Source organism: Athene cunicularia (assembly GCF_003259725.1).
Source record: "Athene cunicularia isolate RWA chromosome 17 unlocalized genomic scaffold, athCun1 chr17_part1, whole genome shotgun sequence".
NCBI lineage: Eukaryota > Metazoa > Chordata > Aves > Strigiformes > Strigidae > Athene > Athene cunicularia.
In genome coordinates this window covers 7245798-7266552 of record NW_020799122.1, presented here as the reverse complement: position 1 = coordinate 7266552, position 20755 = coordinate 7245798, and the positions used below count along the sequence as shown (strand labels likewise).

Genomic DNA, 20755 nt, shown 5'->3' with positions numbered 1-20755 from the left:
TCTTTCATTGAAAGTATGACCCAGACACATCTAACTGGCTTATTTCTCCATTTATCCAACAGTCTGTAAAAAGACCTTTTAAGGTTTAAATTGTCTCAATTATATCAATGAGGTGTAAATACCAAAACTTAGAAATGATAATTTGTCAAGGTGAATTAATTCTTTAAGCAGCTTTCTTCCAAGGTGACCACTGAAGCTCTTACTTTAGCATCAGTCACTGCCCCTCAGGCCCCGTGGCATCAGCACCTCTAGCTGCTCCTTGCTAGACCTTCCCCATACCCTTCACAAACACTGACAAGACAGTGCTGATCAGTCCATAAAAAGACTTAAGTACACTGAAAACCAAATTTGTCATAAAATGGAAGTAACTGGATTGAATAACAAATAAAAACCAAGGTGTTACTATTTATTTTCACATTTGCTCAGAACCTCAGTGTTTTAAGATAAATTAAGCTGCTGTAGAATTTCCAATCCACTGCACTAAATGCCAGAGAATTCACAAATCTTCAACAAAAATTTAAGTCCATCTTACAGGAGACTATACAGGAACAGAGAGCACATCATATTTGCATGAGAATAACAGCATATTGTAGGAACACATTAATTAAAAGGCAGCATGTATGAAAAGACCCTCTGTCTTCTGACAAGTGTTCTGTTGTCAGTGTTTCCTACAGAATCGCTTTAACCAATTCTTCCTCATTCAAGAGTGTTTTTGAAGAGAGAGGTTTCTTAAATGGTCAGCAAAAAATTAAGATAAAAACAAACCAACACATTACTAGAAGCTAAGTAAGCACGTTTTCTCCTTTTCACGAGTTAAAGGTTTTACAAGAAAAAGCACCAATTCCCCGTTTGGAGAGACAAGAAATGCCTCGGTCCTGACATTCAGTAGCTCATTTTGAAAAGTAACTATCCAGATTGCTTAAAATAAATAATGCCTAAAAGAAGATATGTCAGCAAGAAAACAGAGGTTTGCCTAAAATCCATGTCACTGCTGATGGCAATTACACAAATGAGGAAGCTGAATCTATTTGTAGGGCTTGTTTATCAGCTCCCCAGAACTCTGGGGGTTCAAGCCTTCCTTCACAAGATTTACAGCACATCTCAGCCCACAAAAGGATGAGGTGGAGAAATAAAAAGTCCTGACTCCAACTTCCAGCTCTATGGTTGAATCTCTCTAAGCATCCTCTGCAAATCCCTGCATGACGTGTAGTACGCTCTGTGGGTGCTGTAACTCTGTATCAAGAAAAGAGAACTAATGATCCTGATCCTACAGAAGTTAACTGCAAAACTCCTGTTACCCTAATAACTACAGTTATAGTTTTCCTCCTCTGAAAGATATTTTTAGAAAAAACAGTATCAGAGCTATGTTCCTTTGCTATCATTACTATACAGAGTGTTGACCTTAACCACAGAACATGTTTCAATGTCAGGTCACACCCTCCATATGAAATATTAAAATAAATTGGCTCCTTCCTTCATTTGGTGATTGTTCAACAGAGAATTCACAAAAGCCATTGCTCGTTTCCCAGGGATAAGAAATAATCTCCATAATCTGACTTCTATCACTATTTCTAATGAAAAAGATTTTAGTATCTAAAACAGCTTCTGAGCTGTGGCCAAGGACAAGATGGCATGACTATTAATTCTCTTAACTCAAATACCAGAACTCATCTACTCTAGTGCTATTCATTTTATGGTTTCCCAACTATAGTGGTCTATAAACCAACTGCAAAATACAAACACACATTCCCACAACGTTGGCATTGCCTTCAGGCCTGAAGAGTCAGGAGCTAGCTCAAAATGCTGTCAACACCTAAATAAGATGCTTGTAATTATAACCATGGAAGTAAATTTTTTACCATTTACATTTATTTTACCTAAAGGCTAAAAATTTTCTTTATCATAATGTCTCCTCCTCAACTGCCAAGCAATTATAGGATACAAAGTAGGCCACAGATTTCTTTCTAACATGTTGTGTTTGATTTTAAAAGGTTAAAAAACACTTGCTCCTGCCATGCTTCTGAATGCTTTACATTGAAAGCATACTATGCAAACTTCAATTATTCTGTTTTGTTTAACCTTCTCCAAAATCTTACTGGCTTATGTTCTCATCAAAATTCTCACAGTGTCACTTTTAAGATAAGCATTATCTGTATCTTCGGAGTAAACCATGGCAAATCGTTCAGCACCCAGAAGTTCACTGCAATTTGATTTTTCCCCTATATTCCAACACAGGACACGTAACTCCTGCAAATCTAGCTGCTTACTTTGATACCTAAATGGAAATCTGGCTCATCTGAGATTCCAATCCAAACAAAAATTTTCAGAAATATTTAAGTAATTTAGATAATATAACCTCACTTACAGAAATATTTATCTTTTAAGGATAAGTTTATGCCTTAGGAACAATTGGCCAGTACAAAATAATCAGCACTCCAGTTAAACTGCACCTTTTTTCACAGCTTCTGACTTTTGCCCTTTTGAGATTAGATTATCCACCAAAACAGAGAAAGTACTTACCTATCCGATTCTTTGAAGGTCTTCACTAGAGTAGAATAAATATTTTGTTCTTTTCTTAAAGCAAGGATCAGCTTTTCATATTCAGCTTCCTTATTTTCCTAAATTAAAACAAGCACGTTAAACTTACAATGTAATTTTTAAGTTTGCACATCTATAACTATGTGCATACCCGTGTCCTGAAGATAACGTGAACAAAGCAGAAATCAAAATTTGCTGAACAGGACTACCAACCTCCAAAGCCTACTATGAATCTGGAAACTATTCATGATACCTAAAACCAGCTATTATTAAAGGAGGCAAATACTGTTTCACTATTTACCTACCATAAGTGAGTCACATTTCTGAACTGTGGTTCATCATTTTTATCACAGTCTAAAATGCTCCCCCCCGCCCCCACCAACCCCAGGCATCCTCACTTCCAAAGTTTACAACTCAACAACCTGGCAGGTACCTACTTCAGAGGAGGGGAAGGGAGAGAAGGGACAACAGACAAGTCCAAGCTCCAAGCACACATTTTACAACATTGTCCCAACAGTCACTTGGTGTCCTGGATAAAACTGGCTTTGGGGGAGAGGTTTCTATAAATTCTGTCCCATTTCTGAACAAAATGAACTGTATCAAGCTGACAAATAATGGATGAGTATGTCAGATATGTACTCGTCAGCTTTCTGCACACTCAGCTGGGTCACTGTAAGCTGCTGCTTCACTTGTGCAAAGAAAATAAAATTGTTTACCTGCAGTCTTGCTCACAGAAAGTATATTATTATTACTAGAATAAATCCAGACTCTTATGCTACATTCTCAGTATGGATCCACTAATTTCCCAAGACTTTTTTCACTCCAAAACAACCATACAGACACTTTTTCAGCAGGAGGCAAAAAATGCAGCTATTTAAAGGAGTATTTGCTTGCACTTATTACATAAAAATATCTAAGGTATTGGCAGTCTCAGAAGAGAAAATAACTGGGGTATCTATAGCAAATATAGATGTATTAATGTCAGACATATATTCATTCTGCCTCTACTTGAGAAGAACAGTAATCCTTGTTGCTTCTCTCAGTTTTGATTTTCAACTGAAAACTGAAAGGAAGAACACAGCTTACAGGGAATTTCATCTAAGGGAACTCTCAAGAGATACTAAATCATTAGTGAACAGATCATTAACAAGAAAGAAATCTACACCCAGGAGTTCTAAGCAGCTGTTATTACTCCAATTGCAATTCCTAAGGAAGGAATTGCAACAAAAATTCAGCTACAGTAGAATCTCGTTAATTCACACTAACGATGCAAAGACTCTGTTAATTTGAAAAACTCAGTATTCTGCAAAGTAAACAGTACAAAAGCAAGGACAACTGTTGTTTGCTTTTAATTATTTACACTCATACTTCACGCTATGCTAGCAAATACGTTAAATAATATTTTGCAAGTGTAATCAGGTTTTGATCAAATTACTCCTGTTAAGGTAATTGAATGTCAGATCTTACTGCAGAAAGAGCAGCTTCTATGACCTATCACTTCAGATTCTTTGAAGAAGTGACCTTGTGTCTGTACATGTGCATCATATTCAGCTACCCTCATTCCTAATGGTAGCTGTATTCAAACATATGTTTCCAGTTCAATTTATACATTAAATACTATTCTGCATATGAAGTACAAAATACTGGGCTTCGTCTCGAGTTTGTTATCTAGATCAGCAGAGGAGGAGCACACAGCAGTGACTTCTGCTGACTTGAGTACTGAGAAAAACAAAGGCAAACAGATGGATGTGGGTGATCCAGAGTCCGTTAATAAAAAAATCTCTCAAAAAAACCCATGTAAAAAGTACATCTTACAGCCTGAATTGGAGTCATATCAATGGGTTGGAATCTCAGCCTTTCAAGAACAATCACTAAACATAAAACACACAGATTGCAATTTAACTTGGAAAAAGTTTGATCACAATGACACTTATCAGTGACGCAGAAAGCAACAGGAGGAAATAAATCCTTTGACTTAATTTAGTTGGTTAACAGTCTGTTAAAAGTTCTAGTGAACTCTTCCATATGTCTGATACAAGCCTTGCAATTATTACTGAAGACACTACGGAGCTCTATCCTAATTAAAAGCTCTTTCTGAAGCACTGGCAAAGTAATGTCACCCTGAAGACTTTACGGTACACAAATTAGATAATGGTTGTCACCAATTGTTCAAGGTCTATGGCTGCTGTATTAACAAAGCAGTGTTATACATAGAACCATGCTCTGGTTTCCTATGTTTCTTTAGAATTCACATATTTAGTTCTACCTTTGCACCAAAATCTCACTAAGCTCATGAAATCCTCCCGACTCTTTTTTTTTTTTTTCCCCCCACATAACAGGAAACATGAGCAGTTTCTTAATTTCAAATGTCACAGACTATTACACAAATTATTAAATTCTAAATTCAACTAGTTAGATAGAGTTTAGCGAAATCATGAAGTGTTCTTGAATTTGAGAATCTTTCATGAATAATGAGGATGAGAAGATACAGCATGAACATCATTTTTTTTGTACATTATTACTGTCATTTCTAAATAAAGCGTAGGAGCGAATTATTCCAATCAACTCCCCAACGGTACACAAAACATAAGGCAGCTCTGTAACTTAAATAGACCATAATGCTGTGGGAGTTAATGAAACATTAAACCTCTTGACACATGGTGTGAGGGAAAATGTGTTAGAGGAGATAGCTGCAAGACATCCAGGACCATATTGCAGTGAAAGATTTATATTCCCATGAAAGGAGGCAATCTAATACATTAAAGTCTATATTTAAGTCTGAAATACTATTGCTAAGCAGCAGTGGTGGAAAACATAACTTATTTTCATTAAAGGTTTCTCAAATTGTAAGCAATGAAAGTAAAAGGTTTATACCTCCACAATAAATAACTTATTGGCAAAGTCACAAGACTATCCAGTTGCCTCACTGAATACTCTCTCGCTTACAACCACCATCAGGATTTCAAAAATCTCTGAAGGTTAGAGGATGAATGATTGAGAGAAGGCCATAACCTATACCTCATCACCAATCCATCCATCCATTCACCAGTACCAGAACTTGGTAATTCCTTCTAACATTGCAGTAAACTTTATGTATGGTCTACCATAAATGAAACTATCGCTAATAAGATAAAAATTGTTACAGGCCACTGAGTCATATACCTAAAGATAAAAATTACTATAGCAAAAGACCTTGTTGACGACTTTTAGAAGATGTCATCTCAACCACAGAAAATGTCACAAAGCTGCTGGCTCTGAGGAACTTATGGCCCTTCTTGCTGATATGTGAGGCAAGACTAGTGGACTATATACAGATCTCCAAATACCACTTCATCAGGCTAACTCCTTTAAGATGGAATTTCTGCTAATAGAGAAATGGTGAGACACACCAACCACATCCATTCCCATCACCAGGCCATGTTCAGTGTCACAGGTAAAAAGCATCATGTTTAAAGTGTGTGAAGACATGGATATTGACAAAAAGGGTTGCTGTTTTCAACTATAAGCTAATCTCATCAAACCAGAAATTGAACTATCACCCCGTTTGTGTTCACAACATCAATTTCAAGAGACTGAAAGCAACAACTTCAATGCACTGACCACTATTTAAATGACAGGATATTTGTATCAAAAAAACCCAATAATTGCATCACTTTCCATAATCAAGACTCAGCAACAATCTCAGCAGCTAAGACATGTCTGCAGGACTGCAACTGCACCAGTTCCAATTCTCACAAGACCCATCAACTGCAATGCTGTAGCAACATCAGTAACTCCCATGCATTGACTGTAATTTCTCCAGCTGCAGCAAGTTACATCACAATAATTCTTCAGCTCCCTCACTGCACAGTATTAACTCCCTAAATACAGGGTTAATTATAACCAAAGTAAAATCATGTGCTGATCATACAGGAATTAGAATGTGACTTGTGTCTGCAGAAACATCACACTTGCCTTCCAGCGTATCACCTAAATACATTTCCTACTCCACCCTCAAGTGGTATATAAGCTCCCCCTCCCAAAAACAGACATCACAGAGAGGCTACATAACAGCAAATCCGAGAATTATTTTTTTTTTTACACTTAGAGAAATCATTTTAGAATTAAAAATTCTATCATTGTGGCACCTTATTGCAGTGTATGCTGTGTGCAAGATTACACATGCAGCACAGCAGAACCCAGAAGCACAGCTCAAGGACTGAGCAAGAGCTGCTTTTCTCAATAATAAAATAAACCACAAAGGCCTAAAAATCTGTGTTAGAAATATATTTACCTAACCAATGCTCAAAAAAAAGCGTTTTGTAAGCACAGGAGTATTGGTTGAGAGAGAAGAGCATTAAAACACAAAATCAACTAAAGTTTCCAAAATTATATGGAGTCCACTGCATTTGTAAATTCCTTGGCTCTAAAATATACTTCATTCCAAGACTTTACAGATACCAGAATCAGCAGTTGCATGACTAACTTAATTATTAGTGCCCTTGCACACTCTCTAGCCCATGACAGTGGCTCAAGAATCCAAACTCTAATTAGAAACTGTCATTTATCTTTTCTGGCCTGGCCAAGGCACCCAGCAGAGCTTTGGATGTTGGTTCCTTTAAAATTTATCATTACATTAAAATAAAGTAAAAAGGTATGATGAAAGAGAGAAAGTTCTGCATCTCTCAATTCCGTTTCTTCAACTTTATAGATCAGTGAGGCTAGAAGAGCTTGGTTTCTGTTCTCTCTGGTGGGGAGGATCCAGCTGTGCGTTTGTTGAGAGTTGGTGCAGCACTGTAAAGTCATCAAAGAGTCCAAGGCAGGCAATGAGAGCAGAGCTCTGCATAATCTGTGTCCAAAAAACTTCTGATTAATATGCCGAAGTGGGTTCTTACTGGAGATATCTTACACATAGGCCGAGCTGAGAGGACAATGGGTTGTGATTAGCTATTGTTCACAATCACTAAGTGAATCAGCAATAGAGAATAGATTGTGATTAGAAGGTGTGTACTGGGTCATTACCATGCCACTATTCTCTCTCCTGGTTATACACCTGTACTGGAAGTGGGGTGTACAGAGGAAAGTTAGTGTTTGATTTTCATTAATTCTGTATGATTCTCCATCACTCTTCGGTCTCTTTGTGACAGAATTTACGTGCATGCACTGCAGTTTGTTTTACAGAGGTAGAATTTCTATTCAACCTTTCACAGACTTTATTTTCTCTGCATATATATTCATATATACTTTGATATACTCTGCACTTGTACCTTGGCAAACAGCAATGCAGCTCCTTTACTCTGAGCTTGTCAAATAACCCGTGACTCAAGGTCTGCTTGCAACTACCTTGTTTAGTAATAGTGCCGACAACATATTAAGCATCTCATCACTAGTGTTCAGAATGTGACGCAAGAAATAGCTCTCATGTTTCCTTTGCCATTGGCTCACTTCATTTTAAACTTCTTGAGAAAAATCTCATTAATGACTGATATATTATTAAAGAAACAAAACAGCTTTCTCCATCATTAGTACATACTAGTCTAATTCTTTTTACTTTCCTGATGCTTTTGGAGACTAACATACTAGGCTGCAAACAACACAAAAAGACAAGAAATGTACCTTCAAAAACAGCTTACTTGTTCAATAATCTGTACACAATAATGAAAAATGCACTGATGGAGTCAGCAAGTGATTCAAAAAACTTAGCAGCACCTGAATTTTTCTTTCTTTTGCTAGTACAGAAGTGGGGGGTGAAGGTCGGAAGAACTAACTCTACATATAAGACTTTGAATTTTGACCTCTGATTTCAGGTACTAAGAAGTCTTTTCAATTTATGGCATCAAATAAAATAACGGCATATACTGTCCACCTTTTTTCATACACACACACACACATTTCTGTACTATTTCCTTTCTTCTTTGCTTTAAAGTAGTTTTCTCCTTGCCCTAGACATATCTTCACACCCACCTATATTTTTTATCCTCACATTCCATATCTCTTGTGGTCACTAGCTCTGTGCAATCTTTCCCCTTATCTATCAGAAGTACACAAACTCTCCTCTGCACCTCCCTTCATAAACACAGAGACCCTCCCACTCAGGGAAATATGTCTGCCCTAATGACCACAAAACTCTACTTCTTTATGGCAGGAAATATTTCACATGCTTTCTGAGAGTAATGTTTAGTGATGCCATCTAAACTCATCAGAGTACAATACTATGTACTCTAATGATGCTAAATCAGGACCACCACAGTCATACAAATCATATGACAGCTATTAATAAAGCTATTGTTAACTTTTTAATAAAACAGAACATTTTGATATGGTACTGGTATGAAGGAAAACCAGCCCCTTACAAAGTATATGAGTCCACAACTTCAAAGCCAAAGTCAAAATTCTCTTCAATTTGAAGTCAAGGTATTTATCTGCAAATTATCAGAGGTATGAAAAACTCACCTCTAATTCTCTGACTATCTTGATGATTGACTGTTGAGACTGTGCAGCACATTTTTCCTTTACTAAGCCTTCATTTTTCAGTTCAAGTTCTTCATTGGCTCTTAGAAGGTTCTTGTACTTATTCAGTAGCTCCTGCAATTCTGCATCCTTCTCTTTAATTGTTCCATCAAGTTTCTTAACAGAAGAAAAGAATGAGACAGTTATACAAAATTTACTCTGCTTTTATATTGTAAAATAGACAAACAAACAAAATTCAGAATATCCAAGGATGATCCAGTGCACGTTCTTTACATACCTCACAAAAGAAGAGCTCCATTTAAGATAATAGAAGCAAAAAAAAGATAGAACAGAAGCTTTCCCCAGCTATCCAGTCTTCTAAGTATTAAAAAATAAGTCAAGGAATGCCCTTGGCCTCCAGGTATAGAGTACCTCAGCTATTACTCTTTGCATTGATGGTTGAATACCATCAGTACTTTTCAGGGTTATACCTCCAGCCATAAAAAAACTGAGGAGGGGTCCATTAACATTCAGGCAGCTTCCTTCTCACATATGTAATTTTGAATGGGCTCAAAAAAAAAAGATTTAATATTTCACTATCTATACCTATTCCTCAACTGCTTTCTGCACAATAAACTGAAAATCATAGGCACTTCAGAGCTTTTAAAATATCTTACCAAAACAGTGAAAATTCTACATAAGTATTAGTAAAGCTTCCTTCCTCTTCTGTCCACATGCTTCATAAAAACCTAACAAGAAATCTTGTTGAATGCCACATGCTATATAATTACATGTCTGTTCTGCAAATACAGTATTATCAAAATTGAAGGATTATCTTCAAAATCAACAGTAATTCCAAATACAAATGTGATTTTGTAATAATTCCTCATACAAAATCAAATTATAACTTTCCATTTTTCATTTCAACTTAAGTCTACCTACCTGAAGCAGTAGATCCTTTTGATTGACATTGTCTGTTAGCTGCTTGATAACTAGTTCTTGGCTCTGCAACTTCTGATTGCCTTCACTCAAAAGAATATTGTAATGATGTTCAACTGCTTTTTCTTTCTCAGTCATTTCACCATGTAATTTCTCTAGTTGATTTCTAAGGTCCTATCAAAAAAATGAAACTGAATGTTTAGCAAATCAACTTTAAAAAAAGTTTAAGCCTAACAACCCACATCATCAGTTTAATTTTCCATTGCTTTAAATTACTCATATCACCAAATAGTCTGGAGAATGCATTTAAGTCAGTATCTTTCTCCTGGCATTAATTAATACAACTAAAGAAAGAAAACTTAGAGATGAGGTGTCAGTATTGCCTTCTAAAAATCTAGGTTGTTATTATTTAAATGCTTCCCATACAGAATGACTGGACTGGAAGGCTGTAGCGAGTATCATGCACATAGATGTTGTCGCTGTCAGAATGAACACTCACTTTAGAGTTAATTTATGCCCTTGCTAGAAATAGAAGGAAATTGGTTACGGGTGATTCAGTTTCTCATTTGCTCTTTTTCTCATCACACCATGGAAATTCTTGCACTAACACTGCACTACTAGTTACTTCTGCAACAAACAAAAAGTCAGAAATGTTAAAACATCTTTCTTTTGACAAGAGCACAAACTTTAAATGACCAGTCAGGTCAGTCTCTTGATTAGAAGTTGCAAAGAACTTGATCTTGATTCTGGCTCTGTTATTTACTTCCTACAGCTCCAAGGTTAGTTGCATCATCTCCAAATCTTAGCTCCCCATCAGAGAAACACAGACTTGTCCATTTTGCTTCTAAAACCCAATCTCTTTCAATAGCCTTATGCAGTAGCAAGTCCGAGGGACTCTCAGATCTATCAGGATCAACATGGACTCCTGCAATGTAAAAAGCAGTATCTCCATGCTTGCAGGTCACACACCCGATGCACACCACAATTAAAGCTTTCTCCTCTGCCTTCCTATAGATGCAGCGCCACACTTGAAAATCCCCCATCTAAAAATGTAGCTAAGGTTTCAAAGTCTGACCACCTGATAAAGCCTTGGGTTCCAAGCAATAACATCAAACAATGCCTACTCCTTACATTTTGCTATGAACTGGGATAATCACTATATCAATGGAAATATATGAAATTACTAGCATGTAACTGTTCCTAGTTACAGAGAGGAAAACATGCAAGAGCACAGGGCAGTAGAAAAATTCGTAACGCCTTCTCTATCCTTCAAATTTCTCTCCCACCATCACTGTTCGTATCACTTCAAACTTTTTTGCCGATTTGTTGGAAGTTTCAACACTGTCAATTGAAGGAGGCACAGCTTGCATATACACCAGCCTCATTTGAAAAGCTTTTACTCTGCAAGATGATCTAGAGCATTTACTACTGTGTGGAAAAACAGAAGCAGAAACTTGTAACAAAGGAGCTGTTGTCTAAAATTAAACAAAAAAAATTTACAGCAGACTTTATACTACCTAAACTTCTCTTCAGACCCAAAGAAGCAGGTAACACAGCCTACATATTAAAATAAACGTTTTCCATTTATTCCCAAAAAGGGCCCGTTTGTGAAGTATCATAAGTCCTTTAAATAGTTTGCACATATGGTAGTCACCTATAAACTTTACATTTGCCTCCACTAGGGTTTAAAATTCAATAGTAATTTGTTATTCTGAGTACAAAGAAACAGCATTAGTGACACTTTAATTGTAGTCTCTTTACAAACTGTTTTATGTCCTTTTCTTGACTTAATTACCTTGCTTCATGCAGGTTCACATCAATTCCTTAACATCATTTTGCTACTTCAGTTTTACTTCTGTTTATTTTGCACATTAAATACAAATTGTCATTTGCATCGCCTTTTGGTTTACTTGCTTAATTTTAGTTAGCTTCATTATCAGGAGTCAGCTAAGAAATCCCTAATAGCTCCCAAAAAAAACCCTTCAAATGTTATTCAAAGAATGAATAAGCTTGGACTTCAGTTCTGCAACCTAATAAATGTAATTCTTTTCAGGACCAAAAGAACTTGCTTGACTAAGAAAACTGAAGAACTGTAGAATCAGGTCCAGGTTTTGTCTCCCAAATACGTTTCTATTTCTTCCTAACTACTAACTATAAATATAAACTGCAGTGCAGTGCAGCTCTTTTGGAAGTAGTGTAATGGTCTGATAACTGCAAAGTCTTTTGGCTTCAAGTTATGGAGCTCTTCAAGTGGGCCACATTAAGCCTATTCACACACAACACGTGAATTGCAAGCAAAGGATCAACTGCAGTGTTATGATTTTCACTGCATTGCAAAGTTCACTACTTAGCTTTCTATTTTTATATTGGTTTTATACTATTACATCACTGAGAGGCTTTAAGTGAATACACTACCCATAAGGTAACTAAACTGATATCAAAGGAACACTTTTGACCTCTCCTATAAGTGACCAATACCCTGTGACTTCAAAACCATAAACAGCTTTAAGAAGATGACAGACATGCACGGATAGAAAAGATGCTGCTGCAGTAGCAGTACTACACATATCCCCAATTATCTAATCTCAGTCACCTTGGTATCCAACACTGGTCAGGTACAGAAACTATGCTTCTGCCTTTAAAGCAGAACAAACATTATGGCTAGGCTTGTGGAAGGAGGTGACAAAGCATACAATTGTGGAAGAAGAAAGAGAGCCTGCAAAGAGACTTGCAATTTTCAGATACTTTGCCTCTACTATTTCTTCCCCAGAGTTCCCTAAACCCTTCTCAAAACAAGCTAGAGTTGAGACTGAAAATTATCTTCTTTGCATGAGCTAGAATTCTGCAACACACAAAACTATCCATCACTGTAGCAGGTTGCTTGAACTCACTGACCACTCAAATTGTCTGGGAGAAAATCTATTGGTTTCTATACATTGAGTTGCAAGGATAATGTAGTATCTACAGTTCTCAGAGCATAAACTTTGCAATTCCTTCTGCCAACCTTTTTCCTCAAGAGACTTTCCTATGATTAATGATAGTTGAACTAAGAAAAATGAATGTGAAACGCTATAATGTAGAAGACTGGAGCAGATGCCTCCCTCTCCTTGTCAGATGGAAAACAGGCTGGTGAATAATTAAGTTGTGAAATTCCAAAAACTCGGTCTCAGGCTAAACTACAGGTAGGAAGACTAAATAATAAATTCTGCCTAATGAGTTATTCTGCATTTCCCCAGCCAACTGATCAAATAGGAATACCTAGTAAATACACTCTAATTGTCTACATTTAGGCCTGGACAGAGAATGGATACTTACGAGTGTTTAATCATGTAAATCCGAACAAACTCTTTGATCAAGAAGCACTGAATCTCTGTTACAGACACAGTAACATGGTGGACACAAGCAACATTAAGAAGTTGATGTTTATTCTTCATCAATTATATGTAAGAATATATGCCCAAAACTTCTTGTTTCAAAGAGCTTAAAGTGATGATGACTACTGCTTAATAGCAGCTGCTGGAAGCTACAGAACTCAGAGTTCTTGCTTTTAAACTTGACCTAATAAAAAGCCAGGGCACCTGGCTAGCCAGGGATGTTGTTCAAGAACATCTACACCCACTGCTCCAGAAGACTCCTAGAAGTGGGCGCTGTCATGCTTTGATGACCAGCTCACATGTAGCAGTCTTAATTTACTTTAACCTTCTTCCATTCCAGGACAGTAAAGCCCAAATCCTCTCCAGTCAAACTGGGTTTACAACAGGGCAGAAGTAAATTTTCTGGATACCTAAGGTTCTGGGGGATTTGTTGGTTTGTTTGGGTTTTTTTAAACTAGATTTATGCAAAAATTTGGATTATCCCAATCACAGTATATGAAAAGTCATTGAAAATTTCCCTGTGAGGAGCTAAGAAGCTATTCAATACAGATGTTGAGGGCATTTTCTATAGTTTATTACACACTTTTGCTAGTTTTAGTCTAACAAAATAGAAACACTGACAAATAGGTATCTTGGAGCATACATAGAACAGAATTTTTAAGGCTGTCTCAAAAAATTTGCATCAGATCACTGAAGTGGCTTTCTATTTGTCAAAGAGCAAAATATCACAGCATTTTCTTTACTCCCACATATCTACTATTTAATGGGCAACATTTCACAGGTGATGTTGCTATATCCAAATGTACTGGCAACTCTGAAATTGAAGCAGCTGTTCTGAAAGGAGTAGGAAATAGGTTAGGGATATAATTTTTATAAGACTGCTCATCTTTTGGCAGGAATGCTTTTCCCCAAGGAGCTAGTCATTTACATGAAAAACTTGGACATAATAGAGTCAAATAGGCTCCTATAACACAAGTAACTTTGAATCTCCTGGCAACTCCCTACTCAGTCCTATTTTTCCTGTCCTTCCTATACAGAGTTATATCCTAGCCCCCCTGAAAGATGAAAAAAGTTCTAAATAGAGAAGACAGTTAAATATAAAATACTTTAAATCAATAAAACATGTTCTTTATGGCTGTTTTACTGACAGGAGTGATCTGTTCTTTCTCTCCTTAACCTCAACACCCTGAAGAAATTTCAAAGCACACCAAAGATAGAGACTTTGTGACGGCAGCCTAACCGCAGTTGACAAGCAACCAAAAATGCAAGTTAAACTGGGGGCAGAGAGGGGGAGAACAATTTATTTGTTTGTAGGTAAAGAGATCCCTCTACTGGTTTTAAGTGATATTGCAGCAATAGCAATTTCCACATATACCTGCTTTATTAAGGTCCTTATTTAATAATTGAACCAAAACATCCACTGAATAAAGACAAGATCATTTAATCTTTTATGTAACTTAATGTAGCAGGAGACTAATCCCTAACTGAAGAGAACCAGACTCTGCCTACACACAGGACTTCACTCATTATGCAAATGTTGCCCTAATGGAAGCAATTGTGAGTTGACTTTAAGAAAAATCCACGAGACATACAGGTGAGAAGTATGTTTACGTCAAACACTGAGCAGAAGGTGCATCCTTTTTTCAAAGGAAGAAGAGAAGAAACCTGATCATTCCCTTTGTTGCATGAGCTGTGTGTGCTGGAAGCAAAAGTGCTTATCTAAACGCCTACAGCAAGGTAAAAAACCTAAACAGAATATGAAGCAAGCAAAATTAATGAACAGATACAGTGCAACATTTTTAGGTGGAATTGTTATCAACTAAACCTGTGCTTTGGGAATTTTACAAGCAGAAATTATTAAATATACAGCCTTTACAGTGACCCTGCTATGATAGCAAAAAGCAAGCTGAAGTTTGGCTTAAGGTTGCAACTGGCTACTTCTGTTGTACACTAAAACTTAGAAGAAAGTTTAATTTAAGTAGTGTCATTTAAGATAACGTATAGGCATGTAACAACACAAACACAGCAGAAATAAAACATATGCTGTTGTGCACAATAATATTCTCCCATCAGAAAAACTGAAGCCAATAGATACCATTTATGACTTAAAATGGCTAATGATGATTTTTTTCTAGGACCTAGACTGTCAAAATTATATTTATTTTAAAATATTTTTCTGTGCAGACTATGTGCCAGAATTTTCCTCAATCTTCTTGGCTACATTCTTTTGAGCAGTGGCTTTAGGCAAATGCATTTAACCTTCCCCAAAATTATTCAAATTAAAAGGCTAAATTTATTAGAAAAGGACTCGCTAGAAGTGCTAAATTATTTTTAAACTTTACAAAATAAAGGAAAAAAAGTGATAATAACATTAATGGTTTTGTCACTTCTGCTCTTCTGTAGTTGTGCTTCATCCAGCTCCTTCTCCATTTTCTCTCTTTCTAAATTCAAATCATTTAGCTCTTGATCGGTCCTTTTAATCCTCCTTTGTAGTTTACGATTCTCAGCATCCTTTGTAAGGTTTTCTGAACGCAGCTCTGCTAAGAGGGTCTCTTTTTCCATCAAGAGAGCTTGATAATCCTCGGCACCCTGAAACATAAAGCAACATTCAAGTTCTATAAGGATATTTTGTAGAGACTGGAAATCTTTATGCCTGTTGCGTCCAAACCCACTTCCCTGGCACATCCTTCCAGTACTTCAAAAATTGTGGTGCAAAAATACAGTGAAATGACAGTTATTCACACAACAGGGGAAAAATCTTACACTAAAAATTTTCTCAACTAATGTAACAGTTTTCAGTGACATCCAGCACAGGATAAGTCTTGAATAACTAAGAATTAGATAAAGGTTGACCTGCAAAGGAGTCCATAATGCAAATGGTATCATATTATTATTGGTTCCCAAAGCTCTTATTACAGAAAGCTTTCTACTTTTGGGTCAATTTGAATCCAGACTAGGTCAAGTAGTTACCAAGTCATAAGCATATTTTTTAATATGAAATAGTAAGTCTGATTTGTGTTCTTCCCCATCACATACTGTTACAACTAGCCTCAAAGTTCACACCAGGGATGACAGGAGTAGTGAGCTATGCAAGCATGATCTACTCACAGAACTGCCTTCAACTCACTAGCTAAGTAGCAGATCAGTGAGGAGAAAGGTTTGCTCTGTCACCCACCGTGCAATATGGATTCTATGGACAGGAGGGAGTAGTTAAGCACTTTTTAAATCTAGAACATTTCAAAAATAATCAAACTTTCAAAAATGAAATATTACTCTAATTTCAACCCTTTCAAAGCAGGACTTCCAGGGTATGAAAAAGCAAACCTAAGCTATAGATTCACAGGCCAAAGTGACCCGAAGAAGAAACAGGACATACTTTTCTCAATAGTGCACACTTAAAATTTGGACTTAAGTGAAATAAATGGCTTTTGAAGAAATCGAGGTGTTCTGTGAGAAGTAAACATTACTACTCCATTAGACTCTGAAATCAAAAAACAGTAGTCAGTCACAAAAGCTTTATGTGTGTACACTTCAGATGCAAGCATATCAACAAGCTCCTCCATTCCTGCTGAGCTAGAAGACCAAGCGAATTCACAATCATCCTAATGGAAGATTCATCACTGCCTCTAATCAGTATTAGTTAATTTTATCAGACTTAGTTTTAAGTAAGTCTGAAAACATGACAAGAGACATATGTTGCCTATTTTAATATCAAATTCTTACTCTCTGCCATTTTACATTTTAAGACCTTTATAACGCACGAATTATCCTCATAAAGTACTTTCTCCTCCACACACATGAAAGCATTACTAAACCATTTTCACAAACAACATTCCACTATTTTATAAACAGTGGTTTCACATTGTTGATATAAACAAATCCAAACAAGTGTCACATGCCCAGTCCAACTCTGCTAACAGGAAGATGTGCTGTTACCATGCTTTTGGAAGAAAAGCCAAAACATTCTTAAGTCAAAGAAAGCTCAACATCATCTCAGCTCCATAACTACTACTGTCTTTATTTTTAACTCATTTTGCTTTTATGCATTTCTCTCTTAATTGTCAATTGTCATAGAAGTAAAACCCCAAGCAACCAGATAAATAATCTGACATTTTAACAGTCTATCATTTAAATAATTTAATTTGGGCAATTTTTTTCAAAGTAAGAAGAATTAAACATTTAAACAACATTTAAAACTAGTTTTCATTCCTCCAGTTTCAAAGACACAAAGGACTACCCACTGTGTGGAATTATGGATGGGGGAAGCCACATTAATTGCTTGCTTCTTACCTTGAATTTTTGGATGTGTGCTTTGTGAGTTGCCTCTCTTGCCTTAGCCAACGAAGCATTTAGATCTTCAATTTCTGAACCAAGCTCCTCATTCTTTAAGTAAAGTAAAATGAATACTATGTAGAAAGAGTTATTTCCAAGTGATGGTGATTCAGTAACAGCTATCCCATCTCATTATCCATTCATCCAACTACACAAAACAAATACTTTAAAGAACAAAAACACCAAATACATCATAATAAATCTTGTATAAAGAAATTCTTGTTCTTATAGAACACTCACTAGACTGCCTATCATTCAAGTTAAATGTTTCCCGTTCTTCCACAAAAATCTGAATTTCAGCTGACGTTGACCTCTCCCATTTTAGCTGCCTTATGACAGTTCCACTTACTCAGCAACATAAAATACTTCTCATACCTTTTAAGCGGTGTTCAGAGCTGTTAAAAAAATCAGTGTGCAACTGAAAACATTTTTCCTCAAAGTTCTTAAGGGAGAAAGTATCAGTTAAGTATCTTTTTCCTCTCTCCGAGTCCAAGACCCCAAACTTTAGATAAACATAACTGCTTACAGATATAACAGCAGATATAACAGCAGTGATGAAGGACCCACTAGAAGCTTCCTAATGGTTACAGTGAGATCAGTCAAGCCCTGCCACATATACAATGCACACATTACCCTCCCAATGACAGTTCAACAAAACAGCAAGATCATAATCAACATACCTCTTTTTCCTTTGCTTTTAATGCAACAGTTAGCCCTTGAATGGTTTTATCCCTTTTCAAACCATTCTTCTTTTCAATAGCAAGCTCATTTTCTCTCTCTTGTAGCTCTTCTTGAAGTGACTAAATTAGATTATGTGAAAGTTGCATTAACTTCCCACTAAGAGATACTGTAACTGCACATTAATAAGTATATTCTCTCAGAGTTCGTATATCTTATTACTGAGATTACTAATATAAAATATAGTCCCAAAATGCAAGTCATCATCTTAAAGATGTGCCTGGAATACAGTATAAGAAGCCTCATCTTGTGGGCTGGCCATGAGTATCAGCTGCAATATTTGATGAGCGTGCCTATCAGCTTTACTGAAAGTTGCTTCAAAAACAAGGTGAGACTTCCAGTCATCTACCATGAAAGAGAAGTTACCAGAGGACTTGCCTTGCTTCCTTTAAAGTCAAGGCCTCTCTGTATCTATGAATGCATAACAACATGCGCTGTAAGCGGTCAAGAAAACAGAAACAAAACTAGGACTTGCCTGAATTTTTTTCTCATAGAAATTTCTCTCATTTTTAAGCTCCATTCTAATAGCCTGTAAGAACAAAACAGTTGTTATGGTCAAGTAAATTCATTCTAAACACAAATGTAATTCATTAAGCATTAAAATGAAGCAAAATGACCTTAAAAACTTTTGGGGTGGAGGGGGAAAACTTAGTATATGCCTTTTGTCAGGAATATATTGAATCAGTTACTTCCTGGAAGTCTACAAATCTGCCTAGGCAGAGCATGAACCTGTCCAAATTAAGAAGGAAAAAAAAAAAAAGCAGACAAACAAAAAAACACACACAAAACATTCTCCCATGAGATAGGACAACTGTACTTGCCGAGTTAATAAAAATGCATTTTTATATGACATTTATCTATGTCAGCAAGATGCTTTTAGCAAGGGAGATTTTAATTAGCACTTTCCCTTGGGGAAGTTACAAATATTTTTTTTTTTTAAAAGTATTCATAAAACCAGTTGTGCAAAGGTATTCATCAGATTTTTCTCTCCAATACTGCATACTCAAATGATCATACACTTTGTGCACTTCCTATGAAATGATTACAGATGACCCTGTTTTCACCTTGACACACAAATACTTTTGTGAAACCAGGGTAGTTTTTCCTGACACATATTGACTTAACTTCAAGAAGACCCAGAACTGAAAAATATTCGTTCCATAATCAGTCCAAATGCAGAAGGTTCTCTTGTCTATGCTTGACATCAACAAAAAAGTGTGTAGATACTGATCAATATTAAGCTCAAAAACAAAAGGGAAGAAAATTTCTCAGAAGCATGACAGCCTCCATGGCTACTTTCTATTTCCTCCAGCTTTTATTTATTGTTTGAAAAACCAGGTCGGGGGGGGTTCTGACAGACGTTCAGAGTTATAAGTGAAAACTTTCTGACATAAGATGCCAGCTGTGATACTCTCAGTATTTTGTAAATCAGATGATGAAAGTATCGTTTTAACACAATACGAATTCCAGATGTGCTACTCCCAAACAAGTTTAAAGCATTGCACATTAATATTTGATTCAGTTCAAGAAGTCAAATATTCTCCTCTTCCATTTGCACTGTTTTTCTGGTCCTGTGAATACTCATACTTATCCACTAGTGTGTAATTATAGAAGATCCTGTTAACACCCAATCACAAGGTGAGGGGGGGAGAAAAAAAAAGAACAACAAAACTTTCTTCATCATACTCCACACAGCCTTCACTTCAGTGATCCATTTCCGACAATTTGTTTCCACACCTCAAGCACTGTTTTCACACAAGCTATAGAGCTGGCAACTAAAATACCTCTGAAAGGCCTGGTTTTATAACTCCTTCCCAGCTCAAGTCACTCAGAAGAGCAACTGTATTCAACACAGATGACTAACAGACAGAAAGAAGACAAGAAAGGGAAAGGAGAAAGAAAGAAGATAACTTGAGAGCCAGGTTATAACTACTGTCATGGTGCAGTATCAAAATTTATTAGAACAGTTTCATAATTTTATGTCACTGTAGATTTCAGATTTGCCATTTTCAATCTGTATGCTTTTACAAAAACTGTCTGGAAAACACAATGCTAACCTTGTGTTGGTCCTACCGTAATATAAAACCTATCAAATGAAAGCCTCAGGCCAACATAACTTTCTGTTACCAGAGTAGGCCAGTTATTCAGTTACAGATAGAGCAGCTACCTGCAGGGTTCAGTCACTAACAGACAGGAAAGGATACTCCAAAGTAGAAGGAATCATAACAATCTTTTGATCTCCACTCCAGGCTCACATCCCCAAACTAAATAAGCTTTACTGGAAGGCTTGCCAGGCATGTATTTTACCTTAATATTTAAAAAACAAAAATCCTCCAAAGTATTGAGATTTGAGTTTATACATTTTCCCCACCTAACGTTATTGAACCACAAACACCCTTTCAACT

General features: G+C 36.4%; 1 protein-coding gene across 1 annotated transcript in view; it reads right to left on the bottom strand.

The window, feature by feature from the left end:
- Window positions 1-20755, bottom strand: part of CDK5RAP2 (CDK5 regulatory subunit associated protein 2) — an 82234-nt gene that overhangs the window by 48691 nt on the left and 12788 nt on the right. Inside the window, exons 8-14 of the mRNA XM_026860684.1 lie at window positions 18826-18879; window positions 18293-18412; window positions 17571-17663; window positions 15651-15869; window positions 9910-10080; window positions 8971-9144; window positions 2521-2618 (exon numbers count right to left, since the gene is read on the bottom strand). Coding sequence (XP_026716485.1) covers window positions 2521-2618; window positions 8971-9144; window positions 9910-10080; window positions 15651-15869; window positions 17571-17663; window positions 18293-18412; window positions 18826-18879 — 929 coding nt within the window. The remainder of the gene's footprint in view (window positions 1-2520; window positions 2619-8970; window positions 9145-9909; window positions 10081-15650; window positions 15870-17570; window positions 17664-18292; window positions 18413-18825; window positions 18880-20755) is intronic.